The following is a 19,264-nucleotide window of genomic DNA, read 5'->3' on the forward strand; positions in this document are numbered from 1 at the left end:
AACAGAAAACACACGTGAAAACCTGGGGTAAAGACACCCAAACACTTACATACGGAAGTGACCACTAACAGAAAACACACGTGAAAACCTGGGGTAAAGACACCCAAACACTTACATACGGAAGTGACCACTAGAGCAGAGGCACAAACCTTCCTAAACACAATTATCTTAATAAGGGAGCAAAGACTACACATCACACCAAAACACACAGCAACTGTAAACAAAAATAATAATCATAATCCTAAGAGTCTGGGACAGAGTCTGAACCCACACGTCAGCTGTACCAACACAGATGATGGGCTTAACTCGCCTGTGTCGCCAGCGCGACTCAGAAGACAGGACCCCACCGCACACTACACAGAGGTGCACCTACAGGAGGGGCCACAGGCCCAAGGGGAACGGAGGCTCCAGACCAAGGGGAACAGAAGAGCAGGGGAAACAGGCCTGCCTGAGGACAAGGAGACACCAAGCCCACAGGGCACAGACAGACACTTTGTGATGCTAAAAATCGCAACCAACCGTGAAGGCACAACACTTACAGATCTGTACATAGCAAATACCACAGCAACCCCCAGAAGAGCAAAACCCACAGGAGACGCGAGGAGATGAAGACAGAGATGCTGACAAGGTAACTGTGGAGCTCCACATCCAGCACAAAACACACCAGGTGGATGAAGATAAGCCGAGACAGTCGGTATAATCCATGACGTTCTGTAAACCCTATGAGAGCCGATACCCTGTCCTGAGAACGAGCGCCCACAGCGCATTCACAAACACTGAGTATCCCTGCCGCCCAGCAAGTCTGCAAAACTCAACAGCATGACAACACATGGTCCTACACGTGTCCCAGCTAAAGGAACCACGGCTCCAGGGAGACACGGCCGACCCCACAGTTACAGCAGGAAGATGTGAGGTGAGCCTGGAACATCTGTGCTGCGGGAAGGTGAGAAACCTTCCAAGGGCGGTGGGTTAAGTGAGAGGAGAGAGAAGCCAAGCACAAGGGGCCTGTGGTGACTGAACAGGGCCAGGACAGGAGACCCCACTGCAACCCCCGCTGTGACAGAGGCAGGTGAGGAATGGAAGAGGTGGAGCTAGCAGATTCCCCCAAAAAGGCCCTAGGAGTGCCCGCGGCCCCGAGCAGGGAGCAGTGACACTGACTGGGAGGAACAGTGATTGGGGGAGCACAGCCGCAGAACTCCCCACAGGACTCTCATGAAGAGAGGAGATGGATTTTCCAGCACGGACACCTGCAAGCCCGGCTCCCGGACGCCACCACCTCCGGAGATGGCGCGCCAAGGGCACAGCATGGCCGGGGTGGCACCCCAGCCACGATGCATCACCTGGATTTCACCGAGAGGAAACTGACAATGCACCCAGAACAGGAGACCGTCCAGCAAATAGCTGACACACACTCTTCAAAGTGTCAGGTCAGGAAAGACAAGGAAGCACGGAGGGCTGCAGAGACCGAACGCCAGGACAGGGCCCTGCAGCATCAGTGCAGAGCAGGAACCATCAAGTACAGAGGAAATGTGCAAAAGTCACATCTGACTTAAAAAATCCAAACTACACAAAGAACTCTAAAACCTCAATAACAAGAAAACAAACAACCCCATTTTAAACGATCTTAAAAGGCACCTCACCAAGAAGATATGTAGATAGCAAATAAGCACATGAAGAGATGCTCCACATCATATGTCATTAGAGAAACGCAAATTAAAGCAGAGAGACACTACCACACAACTATGAGAAAGGCCAAAACCCAGAAGACTGACAACACGGGTGCTGGTGTGGATGTGGAGCAGCAGGAATGCTCATTCAGCGCTGGGCGGGGACGGGAAATGGAGCAGTCACTTGGGCAGACAGTATGGCGGTTTATAGCAAAAGTAAATGTACTCTCACTACACAGAACTGTGCCCCTTGGTATTTATCTGAATAAGTTCAAAACTCACACCCATAGAAACCTGTACACAGATGTTTACAGCAGCTGCATTCATAACTGCCAAAACTCAGCAGCAACCAAGATGTCCTTTCGTAGGCAACGTTTAAGTAAAATGTGCATCTAGGCAATGAAACAGCGCCAAAATGAAGTGTGTTATCAAGCCATGAGACAACATGGAGGAACCCTAAATACATTCAACTACGTGAAAGATGCCAGTAAGAAAAGGTTACGTTCTGTCTGGTTTCAACTCTGTGACACGGGCAAAGACAAAACCATGAAGCCAGTAAGAAGATCATGGGTTTCCAGGGAGTGGGGGAGGGAAGAATGAACAGGCAGAGCACAGAGGATTTTCAGGGCAGTGAAAATACTGTGTGTGCGAGGCTATGCAGGTAGATACATTAGTATATACATTTGTCCAAAAGCACAGAGTGTACAACACAAGTGAGCCCTGATATAAACTGTGGGCTCTGAGTGGTGATGGCCTGTCAATGCAGGTTGTCAGCTGTAACAAAAGCACCGTCTGGTGGGGGTGTGGCTGATGGGGGAGGCTGTACACGTGGGCGGAGGAGCAGAAGCATAGGGAAAACTGTACTGTACATTCAATTTGACTGTGAACCAAAAAACTGCTCTAAAGTATGAAGTTTACTTATTTTAAACTAATTCTGAAAGACAAAATCCAGTAATGTCTTGAGTTCACAGTAATCACAGCACTACACTACTTCATATCAGGAAGTTGAGTAAGGGGTACACGAAAACTCTACTCTTCATGTAACTTTTCTGCAAGTCTAAAATTGGCTCATAATAAATGCTCTTAAGACACAGCCTTAAGGATATAGTCCTAAACTAAAAGAAAAAAATTAAGCATTCTCTCTGATGAAGAAAAGCACTTGAAGGACTTTTTTAAGCTCTAGATTTTGTGTTCATTATCACATACAAAACTCACTTTTCCAAAAGTCCAAAATCAGGCACACCAACAATACATGAAACCACGCCCCCTGGGCCTTCAGTGACATGTCTCCACTGTCTCCTCAAGGTGCTCTATCCCTCCCAACACCCACACCCTCCCCGCTCGTCTCCTTTGTAGGTATTTCAATGCCTAAGACAGAACTTGACCAACATGCCCTTCCCCTAGGCCCTCCCCTCCCAGCACAGGGACCCAGCGGCCAGAGTGGTTGTGGGACTGGTTACACTGAACAAAAACAAAAAAGAACCAAATACTCTGAGAAGAATGGGAACTTGACGTCTCACTGCCTGTGAAGGGACTCCTAAGGAAGGAAGGGGAGGAGCCTGGAAGAAGCCCTGAGGTCCTAGACTAGAATTTCAGGATCCACTGGAACGCGTACGGTCATTCTAGATAGACAGAGGCGCACACACGCACACGACTGTGCAAACACACGTTGCAGTCTCTGACTGCTGGGGCCTCCAGAGCCTGGGACAGGGACCCTGCGGCGACCAGCACGCACAGAGCTCAGACACTTGTCTCCAAGTATCACCCTCCACTGCAGGGAAGCTCCCAGGTGCCACGTGGGGAGGGCAGGGGAGGCACAGTCACCCGGACACCTCTCATGCTTACAGGTTGAGGGCAACGTTTCAAAAGGATATAGAACCAGCTCGAAGAAGCTTCCACTGATCAATCTAGAAACAACGAGAGCATTGATTACACCCCCTGAACACAGCAGGATCCATGTGTCCACACACGGTGATGAGTGGATGGATGGATGGAGGAGGGTGGGAGGGAGGCTCTTCTTCACAGCAGAAGGCAACGGGGGCATGATGGACACACAGCGCCACAGCGTGGCCCCTACCCTGGAGGTCCTGATGCAGCGGGAGCCATGCGTGGGTGCTGAGGCCAGGGGAGGGGTGACAGGGACAGAGGAGTGCGTGACCCTGGACCCCTCCTCACACAACACTAATAAACACCAAGGGCCTAGGCAGCTACAGTGGGGAAGGCTGCTTTCTTAACCAAGCACTCAGTCACGTAATCAAGGCTAAAGTCACCGCAACAAGAAGTCAATACTGTCGGCCTAATGACACTGAGGATCGCCCAACAGAACAAGAAGCCTGTTCTCTCTAACACCGTCAGGAATGCAGGCATCAGGCACAGGCTCACAGCATATGCCAGCTGGAAGTATCCTGGACACACGCCCTGGACAGGTGGCGAAGCCCAAGCAGGTCTGGGGACTCTGGGCCATCAGGGTGATGTCCTGATTGCGGGGGAGAGGGGGTGCAGTAGTAACGTAAGAGTGTCCACCATCATCAGCATTTAGGGGTGATGGGATATCCATCAGGAAAAGATTTTGTACACATCATGTATAATACACAAGTACACAGGCGTGTATAGAGAAGAGGTGCTGAAATAGTGGTGCTAAGTGTTCAGAACCGAGGATCTGGATATGGAGATTCTCACACTGCTCTTTCCACTTTTCTAAAGGTTTGAAACTATTATAAATTAAGAGAAAACATATTGGAAAATGTTAATCAATACTTTCTGGAAAGATGGTGCCAGCGGCATCAGAGATTTTTAATCTTCCCAAAGGCCAAAGAAAACCCAGAGCAGCTAGGAAGCAAAACCAAACGCCAGCAGGCAACACACAGAACAAAACCAGTGGAGACGAGCTGCAAGCAGCCACAAGCCTGGAGACTACCTCAAAACTGTGCGGAAGGCTGCCGGGCACCCATGCAGTCTCAAACCCGTGGAGTCTTCACCAGGAAGAAGGGCAGGTTCACCGGAGAGCAGCCACTAGACCGGGCTGGTACTCTGCCTGTGGCCTTGCCACCAAGAGCTCTGCCTATGACCAGCCAGGAGCCCACAAAGAGGGGACTCTGTGAGGAGCGTACTCCTCTGAAGCCGAGCAGAACAGGACAGAGGAGACAAAAAGGTCCAGCTAAGAGTCGAGAGAGGCAGAGCCAAGAATCACAGACAGCACATCTGTCACCACGTGGAAACTATGGAAGAGGAGCTCGGTGAAGCCAGCAAATCTTCAAACTGCCTCCTCCTGAGGTTTAAAGACCGCACAGTTCACACGAAAGTGAACCACGAAAAGGTTGAACCCCAGACAAGCTGCCCTAAGGAAAAATGAGAATAAGGAGCAGAACACCACCCAGAAAGATAATGGAAAACACCAGAAACACAGGAAGAGATCAAAACTATCATGTCTATTTCCAAACAGAGACACTGAGAAAATGACACAATGCATGAAAGAACAACGTGAATCCGAATCAGCAAAACTTGGAAAAGAGCTGACAAAGTCAAGGAAAAATTGGCAACAGAAGAGAATTTCAGTTGAGAAATGAAGACTACAGTTAAAAACAGCACAGGATCAAATAAAACAAATAAGACACTAAGGAAGAAAAAAGACAGTGAGGATGATAAAAAGCACCAAACTTTATAAAGTATTTTAATTTTATTTTTTAAATATAAATTTATTTATTTTAATTGGAAAAAGCACTAAACTTTTTAAAAGAGGTTAAAACGATCTAAGAGAACAGGCAAATACTGACAGAAGATATGAAAGATACAACATAAAAATAACAGGAATCTCTGAAGAGGAAAACAAAAACAAAAAAAGCATTCAAGAAAATGTTCCCAAATACAAAAACGTTCAAACTGCATGTTGAACAAACACAACCTCTCCCCAAGAACAACTATCTTTTGAGGGAAAAAAATTCTGTGGGCAACTTCAGGCAGGAAGAACACATGAAACACAAGAGAAATAAAATCAGACAGTCATCAGACAGACAGCAAACCTTTTACACCAGGGGAAAATATCTAGTGTAACTACTTATTCAAGGAAGAGTCTCAAGCAAAGAAATTGTGAGCCAAGGATTTTATAGCTATCAAAACTGTCATCAACATGCACAAATCTGGGGAACTCAGCCCCCAGGAAACATCCCAAAAGAATCCAACAGAGAATAAGATTTGGAAAACCAAATGACTAAACAGATACCCACACACACTAGGTCAGTATTAACCATCAAGTTACTTATGGAACTAAGATTATCATGAAACAGCCGTGTGACGTAACCAAAACATGCGCAAGTGACAGTCCTTGCTGGAGTACAGCCCACCCTACGTCCTACTCCCGGTGTCCAGTCAAGATGCCAAGGCCTTTCCTAGGAGTAAGGATCATACCCTATGCAAGACCCACCCTGACCTCACAGGGAAGGCAAATGTGCTGACTGAGCCCCGCTGGGTGGATTCCCACAGACCCTACTGAACACCAAAGCAAGACACAAAACACACATGTTTAAGATGAGCAGCCGGTCGCTGAACTTAAGCATTGACACTCTTCAGAGGATGATGATATATCGTTCACAACGTCCAGCATACAAGTGGCAATGACTAGACATGCAGAGAGACAGGAAGCTGTTACCACAGTTGCAGGGAAGAGCAGTCAACAGAGATCAAGACAAGATGACCCAGATGTTGGATGTGACAAACCATCAGAGCAGCTTTTACAAAGAGGTTCCAAGGATGACGGGAAAATCTGGCCTCAATAAGAAGCAGACAGGGAAATCTCAGCAAAGAACTAGCAATGATTAAAAAAAAAAAAAAGATCTAGGCAGAAATCCCAGAGCTGCAAATACGTCAACAAAGGAAAACTTCACTGGACAGGCAAGATGACAGAGAATCTGAAGACAGATCAGCAGAGGTTATCCAGTCTAAAACAGAGAAGAAAGTGAACAGAAAAACAGGTACAGACTCAGAGACCCACAGGGCAATATCAGGAGAACTAACAGAGGTATACCTGGGAAACCCCACAGGGAAAGACTGAAACAGAGATAGGTTTGAGAAGTAAAGGCCAAAGTGCTGCAAATTTGAGGAGAAACAGTGAGCTACCGACCCAAGAAGCCCAGAGAAACCCCAGCAGAGGGCAAGGGAACCAAGTCTAAACAAACAAAGACAGCAGACTTCCAAGAAGCAAGACCATCATCTTGAAACTCATAACCAACAGGAAACAAGGATTGAAAACCACAGTGGAACCCCGAATACTATGCAACAACTTCTTTTAGGATGCAGACGGTCACACGTTCATGGCTGTGTTCAGGTCTAAGAAAGAATAAGAGCTCTGTAATTCTGCAGAGCACACTGGGACACCTCCCATCTTCTTGGTGAACTGGAGCAAGACAACACGGCTAAATGAGAATAGGAGCTCCCTCGGAAAAGAGAGAGAGACCAGCACTAAATTAGGCCTCAGGAGATAGGGAAAATGTAAAGGTAGCTAAAATTCTCAGCATCGCTTATCCCTGTTCGTCTGTCATTCTATTAAATTTAGTTATACGTATCTGGATTTGCCTGGCCTAGTCAAGAAGGTGAGAGAAATAAACTTTAAAAAACAGAGCTGAAAGAAAAAAACTGTGACTATTCAGGGAAAATTTCATTCAAAATTTTAAGGAGGAAATTCAACCACTTTCAAGTAAACGAAAGCTGAACGATCCCATCACCAAGCAGACTGCACTACCAGCAACACTAAATGCTGTCCTTCAAGCCAAAGAGAAACACTGCTGATGGAAACCTGGAACTCGAGGAAGGAACCCAAAACATCAGAAATGGCACGTCAGCAGGTAAATATAAAAGACAATGTTCTCCTTCTTCCTGAGATTCACAACTGGCAGTTTAAAGAAAAAAACCATGATACTTTAAAGAAGGGTTTGTAATTATATATAAAGATACAAGAGCAAACAAAATGTGGACAAACAGAACCAGGCCACAGCTTTCCTTCGTGCTGGGATCTGGGCTCACCTCACATCCACACTCAAGGACAGTCAACTCAAGGAAGGTCACTCTGCTGACTGACTGCCCCGCATGGTCTCCAAAGTCAGCCTAAACCTCATTGTATAAGCTACAGATTTCAAACTTCCTCCTGCAAAGGGATGGCTCAGGTGACACCCACAAATAGGCTGTTTGATATAAAGCATCGAATGTAAAACGTATTCTGAGGGCGGTGAGACAACATGTAAATGGTGCGAAAGCCTGACTCCCTGGAGGGTGAGTGGGAGGCTGATGCCAGAGGCCCTCCAGACCCTGTCCCTGCATCCGAGCGGTACCTCTGGTCCTGATCCCGGTCCCGGGGAGTCCACTTTCCTCTTTTTCCGGGGCCCGATGGCGGCTAGTGCTGTGAGGTTGGCATCTCGCTGCCTCATCTGTGCCAGTTCTTGTTGCTGCATCTTTGTTTTAAAAAGCAAACAGAGACTGTCATTTCATGAACCTCTTTCTTACTACAAGAAGAAAGTAGTAAAGTCTGTCTTTCTTACAGACACCAAAGGGTTTTCCATATTTTTCTAAATAAAACTTTTAGTTTGACTTTTTTTTAGACAGTAAGCATATTTTACAATCATAGAAGTAGTAAAGCAATAATAAAAAAAATTTTTTAAAGCTCAGAAAACATGAGCAAATTTTGAGTATAGAGATTGGATACCCCGAATGAGAAATTACCATGAAATGTAAAAGCAGGACACAAACGGTTTGCACAGGCAAACACCTGGAGAGGTGTCAGTCGCTACGTGGAGGCCCACTGCAGGTATGCCATCACTTCCTCAGCCCCTCTCTCACCCATCAGTGCTCAGGCTGAATACAAACACACTTTCCAGTGTGCCATGCAGGTTCCTGGACTAGAAAAGCTTACCTCCTTTGCCTTCTGTTTCAACCTTAACTGTTCTGGATCTTCTTGTCTGGATCGAGACTATTTTTTCAAACAGGTAAAAAAGGAAAATAAGTTATGACCGAAACATTTCTCATCCGACAAACATGTTATCTTATTCGTGACACAACAAAATCTAAGTCTTACAACAGAAAACGTCAAATTTTTTAAATGCTTCTAGCCAAAAGATGAAAATTTATCATCACAAAAACCAAACATTTTTGAGAAAATCAATACCACTTGGACAGAAGAACCATGATGTGGCCTGTGGCAGGTCTGCCAACTGTAGAATCTGATGTGGTATGGCCTGAGGACGGTGGCTGCGGGCAGCCCACAGGGCTCCGCTCAGCTAGGGTACCTGCCCACACAGTGAGTGGCTGCTGTTGTTTGAATGCTCCCCGTCCCGTGCACTGTATCATGAGGTCACCCTCAAATACTGCTCGGGCTCTGGGACACCCCAAGCATGTGTATGAGCACCCAGGCTCCCGGACACCCTGAGCGTGTGTGTGAGCGCTCCAGCTCCCGGACACCCCGAGTGTGTGTGTGAGCGTGAGGGCTCCCACATACCCCGAGCGTGTGTGCGAGCGCTCAGGCTCCCGGACACCCCGAGCGTGTGTGTGAGCGCTCAGGCTCCCAGACACCCCGAGCGTGTGTGTGAGCGCTCGGGCTCCCGGACACCCTGAGCGTGGGTGTGCTCGGGCTACTGGACACCCCGAGCGTGTGTGTGAGCACTCGGGCTCCCGGACACCCTGAGTGTGTGTGTGAGCACTCCGGCTCCCGGACATCCCGAGCGTGTGTGTGAGCGCTCCAGTTGCTGGACGCCCGGAGCGTGTGTGTGAACACTCAGGATGGAGATGGGAAAACTGAGTTGAGCCACAAGCACTTGCCTTTGCTGCCCGCATTAAGATCTCTCTTTCCTGTTCGTCTTTTCTCTGTTTTTCAATTTGATCAAGCTGTTCAAAAAATTTGAGCTGAGCCCGGACATCACTTGCCTGTTCATATCTGTCATCATCCTACAAAAAAGTGAAAACACTGTTTGTCATAAACTTGGGAGCCCAGCCAGACAGTCGGCATACCGCTTCCGGCCTCCCTTGGCCCAATCCCCAGGCTGGTGCGCAGACTCCAACGTCCCCCCTCCACCTCCCAGCTCCACATCTGATAAGTGCTCTGGACGCTCACATGCCGTCGCAGGTGAGTCTCCTTGGGGCTCACAGGGAAGTTTCCATTTTACATACTTTGGCATCACTTGTTTTTTTTTTTTTTTTTTTTGGTGCCGAAATCCAGGACCGAACATCACTTGATTTTTTTTTTTAACTGACAGCTAAAATTTTTATAGTAACATAAAAAAATATTTTTTTAAAGCAAACGGCTACATGCTTTTATTCCAAATGCTGCTCTGAAGGCAGTGCCTGGTAGGGCTCGGCAGGCACCTGGCTGCTCCACGGTACCCTGAAAGTGGACCTCCACAGAACAAAACGGAGTGCTGTTCCAAGTCACAAGTGGGCGGGATCCCCTTAGATCTACAGGGACAGCTGGGGCCTCAGGTGCAAGGACTCCGGGGGAGTGGGGAGAATGGGTGGAAGACTCCACCCACTGCAGAGATGAAGAGGCCCCTGCCTGGACCAGCAGATCAGCTCTTTAACCCAGAGGCCAGGTCCCCTCGGGATCCTCCTCCCCAGCCAGACGGACAGCACCCAAGGGCACCATGGGGCTGAAAGCAGTAGCCTTTTCCCCAAATCCAGTTCTGGGAAAACTCGAAACAGGCTGGACACTTGGCTGCCTAACAACAGGGAGTGGCCCCAGGGAAACAGCAGTTACCTTGTAAGAGAAGTTCTTCTGCTGGGCCGTCTCTGATATCTTCTCCACCAGGTTCTGCAGCCTCTGCTGCGTGGCATGTGACACATAACTCACCACGTCTGGGTGCAACTCCGTGATGCCGTGTTTCTTCCCTGGGGACAGGCAGCACTTTACCATCACTGGAGCTCTGTTCTTCCCTTCACTGTCTTCCTCTTATTCACTGGTTATGGCTTTGTGCAACCTGAGGGCACCCCAGGCAGGCCTGCAGGGGAGGGGGTCTACACCTGCTTCCCTGAGACCACCACTGTCAACCCCATGGAAAGCACAGCCCTGGCAAAACAGGTGACCAGGAACAAGGTGTGCCCCCCAGCCCAGGACAGCGCCACACTGAGCATGCAGTTGTGGTCCTCACCAAGCCCATACGGGGGGCCCAACAGGCCAGGGCTGTACCTATTTCTAATATCCTTCTCTGCAGAGGTGCCGGGAGTAGGAAGGTCTCGTCTTTGCAGGACCTCGTCAGGGTGCCCACCAACTCGGAGTTTGTGGCCAATATCCTCGCGCTTTCTTCTGACAGGTTCACTCCAGCCATGGATGCTACGTCATTGATGTCATCATCGTCCCTTCAGGAAACAAGAGGCAGCGACTCTAACTCAATGAGGGGTAGAACTCTGCGAAACTCTGACCCTCGAGCACTGCTTTCTAACCACTGGAAAAGCACTAACTTATCCTGCATCCTCCTGACCCCCGCCTGGAACCTGCAGCCTCACGAAGTGCCTGGTCACTGTGGAACAATCAGTTCTAGACAAGACCTGGGCGCTGGGTGTGCTGCTGCCATTGTGTGTCACTGGCCCCAGGCCCCAGGGCAGGTGGGCAGCCCCAGCCGTGGCTTTCCCAGAGCTGTCACCTGAGTGTTCAGCAGGGACCCAACCCCACCAGGCCCATCTGGTTGACCTGCTCTGCATAGCTGGCTCCCTCACCTACAGAAGGAAGCATGGCCTCTGGGAGCCCTCGTTTCTTTCCTCTCTGACCCGCCGGTGGACGTGTCTCCCACCTCCACAACCTCCCTCACCCCCACAAGCATCCTTCCCACCCTGCCTGGCCCCCACATCCTCGCCCTGCCTGGAGCCCAGCTCTGATGTGGGCCCCAAAGGCTCCCAGTGCTGACACCACCAGGCCTGCTCCCTAACTGTTTTGGGGCCGGAGCATCTGTGAAGGGAAGGACCAACGGGCCCCCAACACGTGCACACTTCACTACCTCTGGACTGAAACCAGAGGAGATAGTGCAGCCATTCCTAGGGCAACACTCAGACCAGCTGCCCGTCAAGAAACCAGAGCACAGAACCTCTAAAGGCTCTGAAACTGATGGAAGGTCATGCAATGCGTCCTCTATGAGGACCATGATGCACTCAGAAGGCTGAGCCGTCGTATCTCAGAAACAAATCTCCTGCCAGCTTGCACAGTCAGCTGGCTTGCCTTCCAACCCTGTGTCTGCAGCAAACCTCCCCAAGTTGCTTAGTGGGAAAACACACGCATGGAGATCAGAGCTGAGCGTGGAGGGGACGCAGCTTCAAAAGGTGCCACAGAGCAGTCGCTCCTAGGCACAGGCCGGCACCCACGTGGCCTTCCCTCTGGCACCTCTTGTGCACACTCCTTACCGAAACGAGCCTCCCCCAGGCTCCTTGAGTTTATTTTTCTGTGCAGCAGCAGCTTGTGCGGAGACAGTAGAAAGAGCTTTGGTTCCAGGTAACACAGCAGGTTTCACCACAGGGACTGCAGAGCAAGACACAAGGGTGTACCCCTGCACAGACTCGCACCAGGGCTGAGTCGGCCGAGGGAGGCCGTTACCCCCAACCCACCACAAGGAAGATTCCTAAAACGTAAGAAACACCACGTTACTAACTCTAAACTAGAGTAAAAGTGCAAGGAGCCTCTCTCAAGCACTTATTTTCCTGCACTTCATCAAACTTTCTGAGGTGTAAGAATGACTGCTGGTAAGGAATCCTGTCCTCTAAAAACCATGCTGCCAGGGTGGGGACTGAAGGGCACATGTGAAGCAGCCAAGCTTGAGCTGTGAGTCCCCCGGTGATGAGGACCAGGCGGACAGGGCCAGGCGCTCACCTGGCTGCAGCTGGTTCAGCTGGATCTGCTGGGGCGTGGTGAGCACGATGCGGTTGTGGGGCTGCCGAAGCGCGACCATGGGCGTCTGCGTCAGTGTCACCTGCGGCGGCCGGATCAGCGCTCCAGGCTTGGGTGGTGGCTGGATCACCTGGAGAGAGCCCACGGGGCGCGTGAGCACACACCCCTACCCAGCCCCGGGTCCCAGCTGTCCCAAGGGACCAGGCAGGTTGGATGGTACCCCAGGTCCAGTGCCTCCACACCGCCTTGAGCTCCTGGAGCAGAGCCGCCTGTGGGGCCCTGAGGTCAGCGCCCAGGGGACACGGTCCGGAGAGCTTCTGAACCAGTGGGAACAGGCAGCTTCTCCCCAGATGCCAGCACGGGTGCCAGGGCCGCCTGAGACCCACCACAGCCTCAGGCCAGATGCTCAAAACCCAGCTTCTGAGTTTTACAACAGTCACCTGGGGGCTTGCCCTGTGCTACAAGCACTCGAGGAGAGGCTGGGGGGGGTGCCCTGGACCACACTATCTCTGCAATAAATCCTGTGGAAATTCACGACATCCGGAAGAACAGATGCACGATGGCCCCCAGAGGTGCAGGCCACGCTTTGGCACAAGCTCAGGGAAAACCCCAGGGTTTCCTGTCCCCACAGGCTTCAAGGGCAGCAGGTGATGATCGCAGCGCCTGACTCTGCTGTGTCTCATCTTCCTGCTGCAATGAAGCAGGATCAAAGCAGAGCCCTCCCCTCTGGAGAAGGGGCGCAGGGAGCCCTGCCCTCACAGTGGCCCAAGGCACACCGGCTCCAGCCGTGGCCAGCAGACACTTCTCCATCTCTGTGGAGCCCATCTTCCTCACCATCAATGAAGGCAGAAAGAAACACAGATTTCAACTTGAGCAGGTGAAAAACCAGGACTCCCCTCAAGACTCTGATCACCCACCTGAGTATCACTTGGGCGTTATCATAAAATACACACTCTACAACCTACGAAAGTAACAAAAAGACCTCCATTGTTTTATTAAATTTTTTAACTGTCTATAGGAACATTCAAAAAAATCTAAGATCATGGCATCTGGTCCCATCACTTCGTGGCCAACAAATGGGGAAAAGTGGAAACAGCACCATATTTTCTTTTCTTGGGCTCCAAAATCACTGCAGACAATGATTACAGCCATGAAATGAAAAGACAGTTGCTCCTCGGGAAAAAAGCTGTAACAAACCTAGACAATGTATTAAAAAACAAAGACATCACACTTTGCCAACAAAGGTCCATATAGTCAAAGCTAGTTTTTCCAGAAGTCATGTACAGATGTGAGAGCTGGACCATAAAGACGACTGAGAGCTGAAGAATTGATGCTTTTGAACTGTGGTGTTGGAGATCAAATCAGTCAATCCTAAAGGAAATCAACCTTGAATATTCATTGGAAGGACTGATGCTGAAGCTGAAGCTCCAATACTATGGCCACCTGATGTGAAGAGACGACTCGCTGTAAAAGACCCTGATGCTGGGAAAGACTGAAGGCAGAAGGAGAAGGGGACAACAGAGGACAAGATGGTTGAATGGCATCACTGACTTAATGGACATGAATTTGAAAAAGTTCTGGGAGATGCTGAAGGACAGAGAAGCCTGGCATGCAGCAGTGCATGGAGTGGCAAAGAGTTGGACACCACTGAGCAACTGATAAACAACAGTAGGAACAAAGGGCCTTCCCAGGTGACGCAGAGGTAAAGAATTTGTCTTCAGTCCAGGAGACACAGGTTCGATCCCTGGGTCAGGAAGATCCCCTAGAGGAGTAATGGCAAGCCACTCCAGTATTCCTGCCCAGAAATCCCCATCAACAGAGAAGCCTGGAGGGCTACAGTCCATGGGGTCACAACGAGTTGGACACGACTGAGCACACACACGCAACTTAGTAACAAAACCCCTTTGAAACTGGAGAGGAAAAAAAAAAACAGCAACTGCCTTTCTATGCTTGGAGAACTCCACCTGCCTGCCAGAGCAGGTTCAAACCTCACTCTTTCCAGCAGAGACGCCTTCTCCACAGCTGCACAACCAGAACCTGGATCAGAACCACACACCAATCCACCATCAGCAGCTGCAAACCTGGGAACCTCCAGGCCCCAAACCACGGCTGCAGAGCTGGGTCCTAAGCCATGAAAACAGACGTGCCCAACACTCAGCACTTGCGCTAGTTCCGTGTATTTGGGCCGTGGCTCCTGACTGAAGACAATGCCCGGCTAAGATGCACCACACACACACTGTGTCCACTTAACCCAGGGACACCCTGAACCGTCGTACAGATAACGGACATGCCAGAGGGTAGAAACCAACAGGCTCACTTTGCTTTACTGAGAAATAAACTACGAAGTTCACTACTCAGGATTTAACACCCCAAACTCCCCCTGCCAGTTTCTCTGGGCCGTGGGCAGGTGGGCGGGTGGGGAGCAGGGCAAGGCTCAGCCTTCATACCAGTGGAGTGGGCTGCCCCTGCTTGCCGACGCCCACCTGTGTGGGCTGCGTGAGGCTGATGACAGGGGGCTGGAGGGCGCTAGTCACGGTGGCCGCCGTCTTCCCGGCTGTGCGCTGGACCGAGCCACTGAGCACCACGGCAGTGAGCGCAGTGGTGGCCTGTGAGGCTGGTGGCTGCTGCTGGCTCTGCTGGATGAAGGCTGCGGAGTCGGGGGTCAGCTGTCTCAAGGCGGGCAAGCTCCTCTGGGCGGAAAGACAGACATGGGGTCGGCTGGCAGCACTACCCCTTCCTCTGACCCAAAAACCCTGAGAATACGCCCCAGCGTCAATGTGGGGCTTCAAGGGACCCAGGGTCAGCACCCCACACTGTCACTGCCGCTGGGCAGGGTCACCCTCAGTGAGAACTGGCTGGAAACGTTTCAACACCAACCAGAAGCAGCATTTCTGACAGGTGGTTAAAGCGCATTAGGGCAGCAGAGGCGTCTGAGCAACACCTGCCTCCCAGCAGTGCAACCCCCTTCAGCCTCGGGCACACGGGCCGCCCTCTAAGGGGACAGGGCCCTTCTGGATCCTCAGGTGCAACACGACATTGTGGTAGCAGCAGTGGGGGTCTCAAAACTTACAGGAAAGCCTCCAGAGAGAAAACTTAACAGTCTGCCTCAGGGGCTTGAAAGCTGCAAATGCACGGGTGACAACCGTGCTAGTCCACCCCCCTGAAGAGGAGCCCACCGCACCCCCACCCAACACTGGGCACTCGCAGCAGGATTCAGATTACCTTCAGGAAAGGCACAAGGTAAGGTTGAGGTGAAGAATTAAGTTCTCGGTATAACCTACTAGTGAAATCTTCTGCTTCGATTTTTCCATCCTTAAAGACAAAATTCAGATTAAAATTCCTCTGTGAATACAAGTTTACACACATGTATCTTTATTCAGTATTTCTTCAGGTCTCGAGTTTTACAAACAGTTATTCCTCCCTCCAGGCTGTGGGCTCACTGTGCCATTCCTCAACTTTCTTAGTACCACCGCACATCAGGCATTCTGCCAGGAGACAGACAAGCCTAAAAGTACCCCCGAGACCAAGTCAGAAGGTAAGGCAGGCCAGCGACACCCTTCCCTGGAGAGACCACACCTACACTGAGACCCCAGAGTATCTGGGGCGCCAGAGAGAGAAGTGCGTGCCCAGATGAGAAGGGCCACAGCAAGCGGGCATGAGCCCGGGAGGACCAGAGGTGAGCAGGGACGGGGCAGCACAGGTGCCCTGGAGGCGTGAGCACCGACCCGGCTGGCTCTGCCCACACCCAGGAGTCCTATGAGACAAGGTGCCTACCTGGACCCTCTCACGCAGGGCCACCTCCCACCAGCCTCCAAGCCCGGGGCTGACTGGGCCCAAGTCAAGAAGGGAGCAGTCAGGGCTGCAAAGAGGGCAGGACGGGGGTCCCAGAACCCTGAGAAGGGCACAGCACAGGGGGATAGCGCTCTTTTGGGAAGTGAGAGAGATGGTGAGATGAGCCCGTGCTTCCAGTCCCCGGAGGGGCTGCAGACAAGGGGCCGTGGGAAAAACGAACAGCATGTATTTAACTACAAATGTTCATTAGAAGGTAAATTGTAATTGAAACAAACAAAAAGCTGGGAGTTCTTGTTCCTCTCAGGAGGTGAGACTGTTTTTCAATCTCTTAGTTTCTTGAAAATATTTAAGGCGTGTCTGAAGTGATCATTTCTGCTGTGAGAGCGCAACTTCACTTCTTTCCAGCCCCAAACCCACGTGTCCAGCACAGGGGCGGCTCCCCTCCAGCTAGAGCCCGTGGCATGGAAGGGAGGCTGCAGGCAGAGGGTCAGCGCTGACAAACCCAGCAGCAGCAGGACAGAAATGGCCATCAGCCCGTGTGCTAAACCACCAGGCTTCCTGGACAAAGAAACCGAGAGCAAGGAAAGGGGGAAGGAGGGGACCCCAGCGACACGGAGGCAGCAGCCAGAAGTGAGCCTGACAACCGGCCAAGCCCTGCAGGTGACACTAGACTCAGCTTCCAGGAGCCTGGGGGCTGCGAGGGTCCCCAGGTTCCCAGGTTCTGTCCAGGAATCCGGACTAAATACCTATGAGACTGGGGAGGGGCTGTGGGCAGCAACACAGCACAGCAGATGCAAAGCCACATAAGAACTCAGGACCCACGAAGCTTTCAGCTGCCCCGCAAGGGCTCGTCACTCTGCCTTCCACTTCTGAGTCACTCAAGACCCTCCGTAGAAGACGTGGGGGAGTGAGAGGGAAAGCCCTTAAAACACCCACCATCTCTGGTGAACTCACATCACTCCTGTGTGGCCAGCACGCCAAGCAACTGACATGGAAAAGGAGATCCTGGGAGAGCTGTCCAGGTGCGAGGCTCCGAGAAGCCAGGGGTGAGAGTATCAGGACAAGGGGAGAGGGGCCCAGACTGCGGCTGCCGCCACCCGCCCCCAGTAGCCAAGGACTGCACTCTAAGGAAGGGGCCGGCGTGCGGGCTCTTACCAGCAGATTCTGTACCAGTTCTTTCACATTAGCGGCCGTCTCTGTAGACTGTTTACCAGACGAAGCCAGTTTTATTAACGTAGATAAAAAATTTTTACATTTCTTCACGTTTTCCATAGTTTCCTGGATAGAAATTAAGAAGGTATAAGTGAAAAACTCTTACAAAGCAGACTATTATCATAGCCTTTGGTTTAACTAAGATGCTATGTATTATATAAGAAATGTATATTTCTTCTCTAAAATGTCTTTCAGAAAAATGCAGTTACTCTCATCGCCTGATGATGGGAGTATAAGCCAAAACATGTGCTCCCAAGGCACAGATCAAATTCACAGCTCACTTAGCCCAGCAACTCTTTCAGAAATGTAACTGATAAATGAAAAAGACAGTCTACAAGACACTCACTGTGACGTTGCTTATCACAAAGAAAAACCGATACCTAAGCACACAATAAAAGGAGCAGAATCATGACCAGCTACTAAAGATGCTGAAAAACACTCAGCAAAGAAACATGAGAAAGTTTTAAATCACAAACAAGAGCACAATCCTACTGGTTTAAACACTCATCCACATGTAGGAAAACTGCTGGAAATAAACTTGAAGAGGATGGCGCCACTGCTCTGGTAGGCTACAACTGCTGTGCAGGCCCCACTGTCCCTGAATGCAGCTGGTCTGGGCTTCATCACACAGACATTCCCACAGTCCGGAAGCCTGATGCAGGATGCTGGAGCCCCCCTGCGGCCCTGCAGAGGCCACTGCCCTCAGACCCCGTCATGTACGGGGCCATGGAAACCCCGATGGCTCCCCACGTGCACGCTGGGGCAGCATGACCCCAACACGCAGCCCCGTGGCTCCCGAGAGGCGGTCTCACCGTGGCAGCTGTCGAGGTGGTGGTGGCCCCTGGGACCGTTCGCTGAGGTGTCACTGTCTGAACAGCTGTCGCCGTCCCAAGTGAGGTTGTCTGAGCAGCGCCACCCAAAACAAGTTGAGGCTACGAGAATCCAAAGCATGAGGTAAACAGACGGCCTTCGTGAGACTCCCCGCAGCGGGCAGGCCCCACAGGACCTGAGACCTCGAGGGACCATTTCAGCCCCACGGCTGTGTCCTCAAGAGCTGCCACCCGGAGCACCAAGAAAGCAGCGCTTTGCACCTGCAGCAAAAACTGACAGAAGCAAAGCCAACGGCCAGAAGGAACTGGCTATCAGGAGTCAATCCGGAGTGTCATGGGGGGGCCAGGACAAGTAACCTTTTCATAACACCCAGATCACATTTCAGAAATTAAAAGGAAAAAAAGAAAACAGAGACAGAGACCGAACAGCTGATCCCCTGGCTCGTGCAGGGAGGCTGGCGACAAGAAATCCAGTGTGTCACACAGGCAGGCCCCCCCACAGGGCAGCACCGGGACTCACTGGGGTCCCGGGCTCCCCTCTGCTGCCACAACACCCTTCTCTGCTCTCTCAAAGTGAGTCACATCCAGAAACGCTCTGGAAATGGTTTTCAACCAGGCAGGGGCTCAATGTAGTTGGTGCTGAGAGGGAGGGGTGACTTTGCTAAACAAATACATTTAAACAAACGAACAACTAGACATCAAACAACTGGGCTCGTCAAACTCTCGCAATTTCTAACCCTATGTGAGCACAAGTTCACTGCTTCTCTATCGTAAATTAGCTCTCTTCCAATGTAAAAATCTAGACTTCTCCAAACTTTCTTATGACTTTGGAAGGTAGGGGGCAGTATAACCCTGAGCATGACTCACGTGCGGCTGCTCTCTGCAAAGCAGGTCCCGGTGCCTGCCCTCCAGGAGGT

General features: G+C 50.9%; 1 protein-coding gene across 1 annotated transcript in view; it reads right to left on the reverse strand.

Annotated features, from left to right (window-relative positions):
• TAF4 (TATA-box binding protein associated factor 4) overlaps positions 1–19,264 on the reverse strand; it is a 69,494-nt gene that overhangs the window by 5,943 nt on the left and 44,287 nt on the right. The window contains exons 5-15 of the mRNA XM_040248873.1: positions 18,330–18,449; positions 17,461–17,583; positions 15,736–15,825; positions 14,961–15,203; positions 12,496–12,643; positions 12,033–12,147; positions 10,828–10,997; positions 10,399–10,529; positions 9,468–9,593; positions 8,566–8,622; positions 7,988–8,107 (exon numbers count right to left, since the gene is read on the reverse strand). Of these exons, the coding sequence (XP_040104807.1) occupies positions 7,988–8,107; positions 8,566–8,622; positions 9,468–9,593; positions 10,399–10,529; positions 10,828–10,997; positions 12,033–12,147; positions 12,496–12,643; positions 14,961–15,203; positions 15,736–15,825; positions 17,461–17,583; positions 18,330–18,449 (1,443 nt within the window). The remainder of the gene's footprint in view (positions 1–7,987; positions 8,108–8,565; positions 8,623–9,467; positions 9,594–10,398; positions 10,530–10,827; positions 10,998–12,032; positions 12,148–12,495; positions 12,644–14,960; positions 15,204–15,735; positions 15,826–17,460; positions 17,584–18,329; positions 18,450–19,264) is intronic.

Source organism: Oryx dammah, unplaced genomic scaffold (genome assembly GCF_014754425.2).
Source record: "Oryx dammah isolate SB20612 unplaced genomic scaffold, SCBI_Odam_1.1 HiC_scaffold_10, whole genome shotgun sequence".
Taxonomy (NCBI): Eukaryota; Metazoa; Chordata; class Mammalia; order Artiodactyla; family Bovidae; genus Oryx; species Oryx dammah.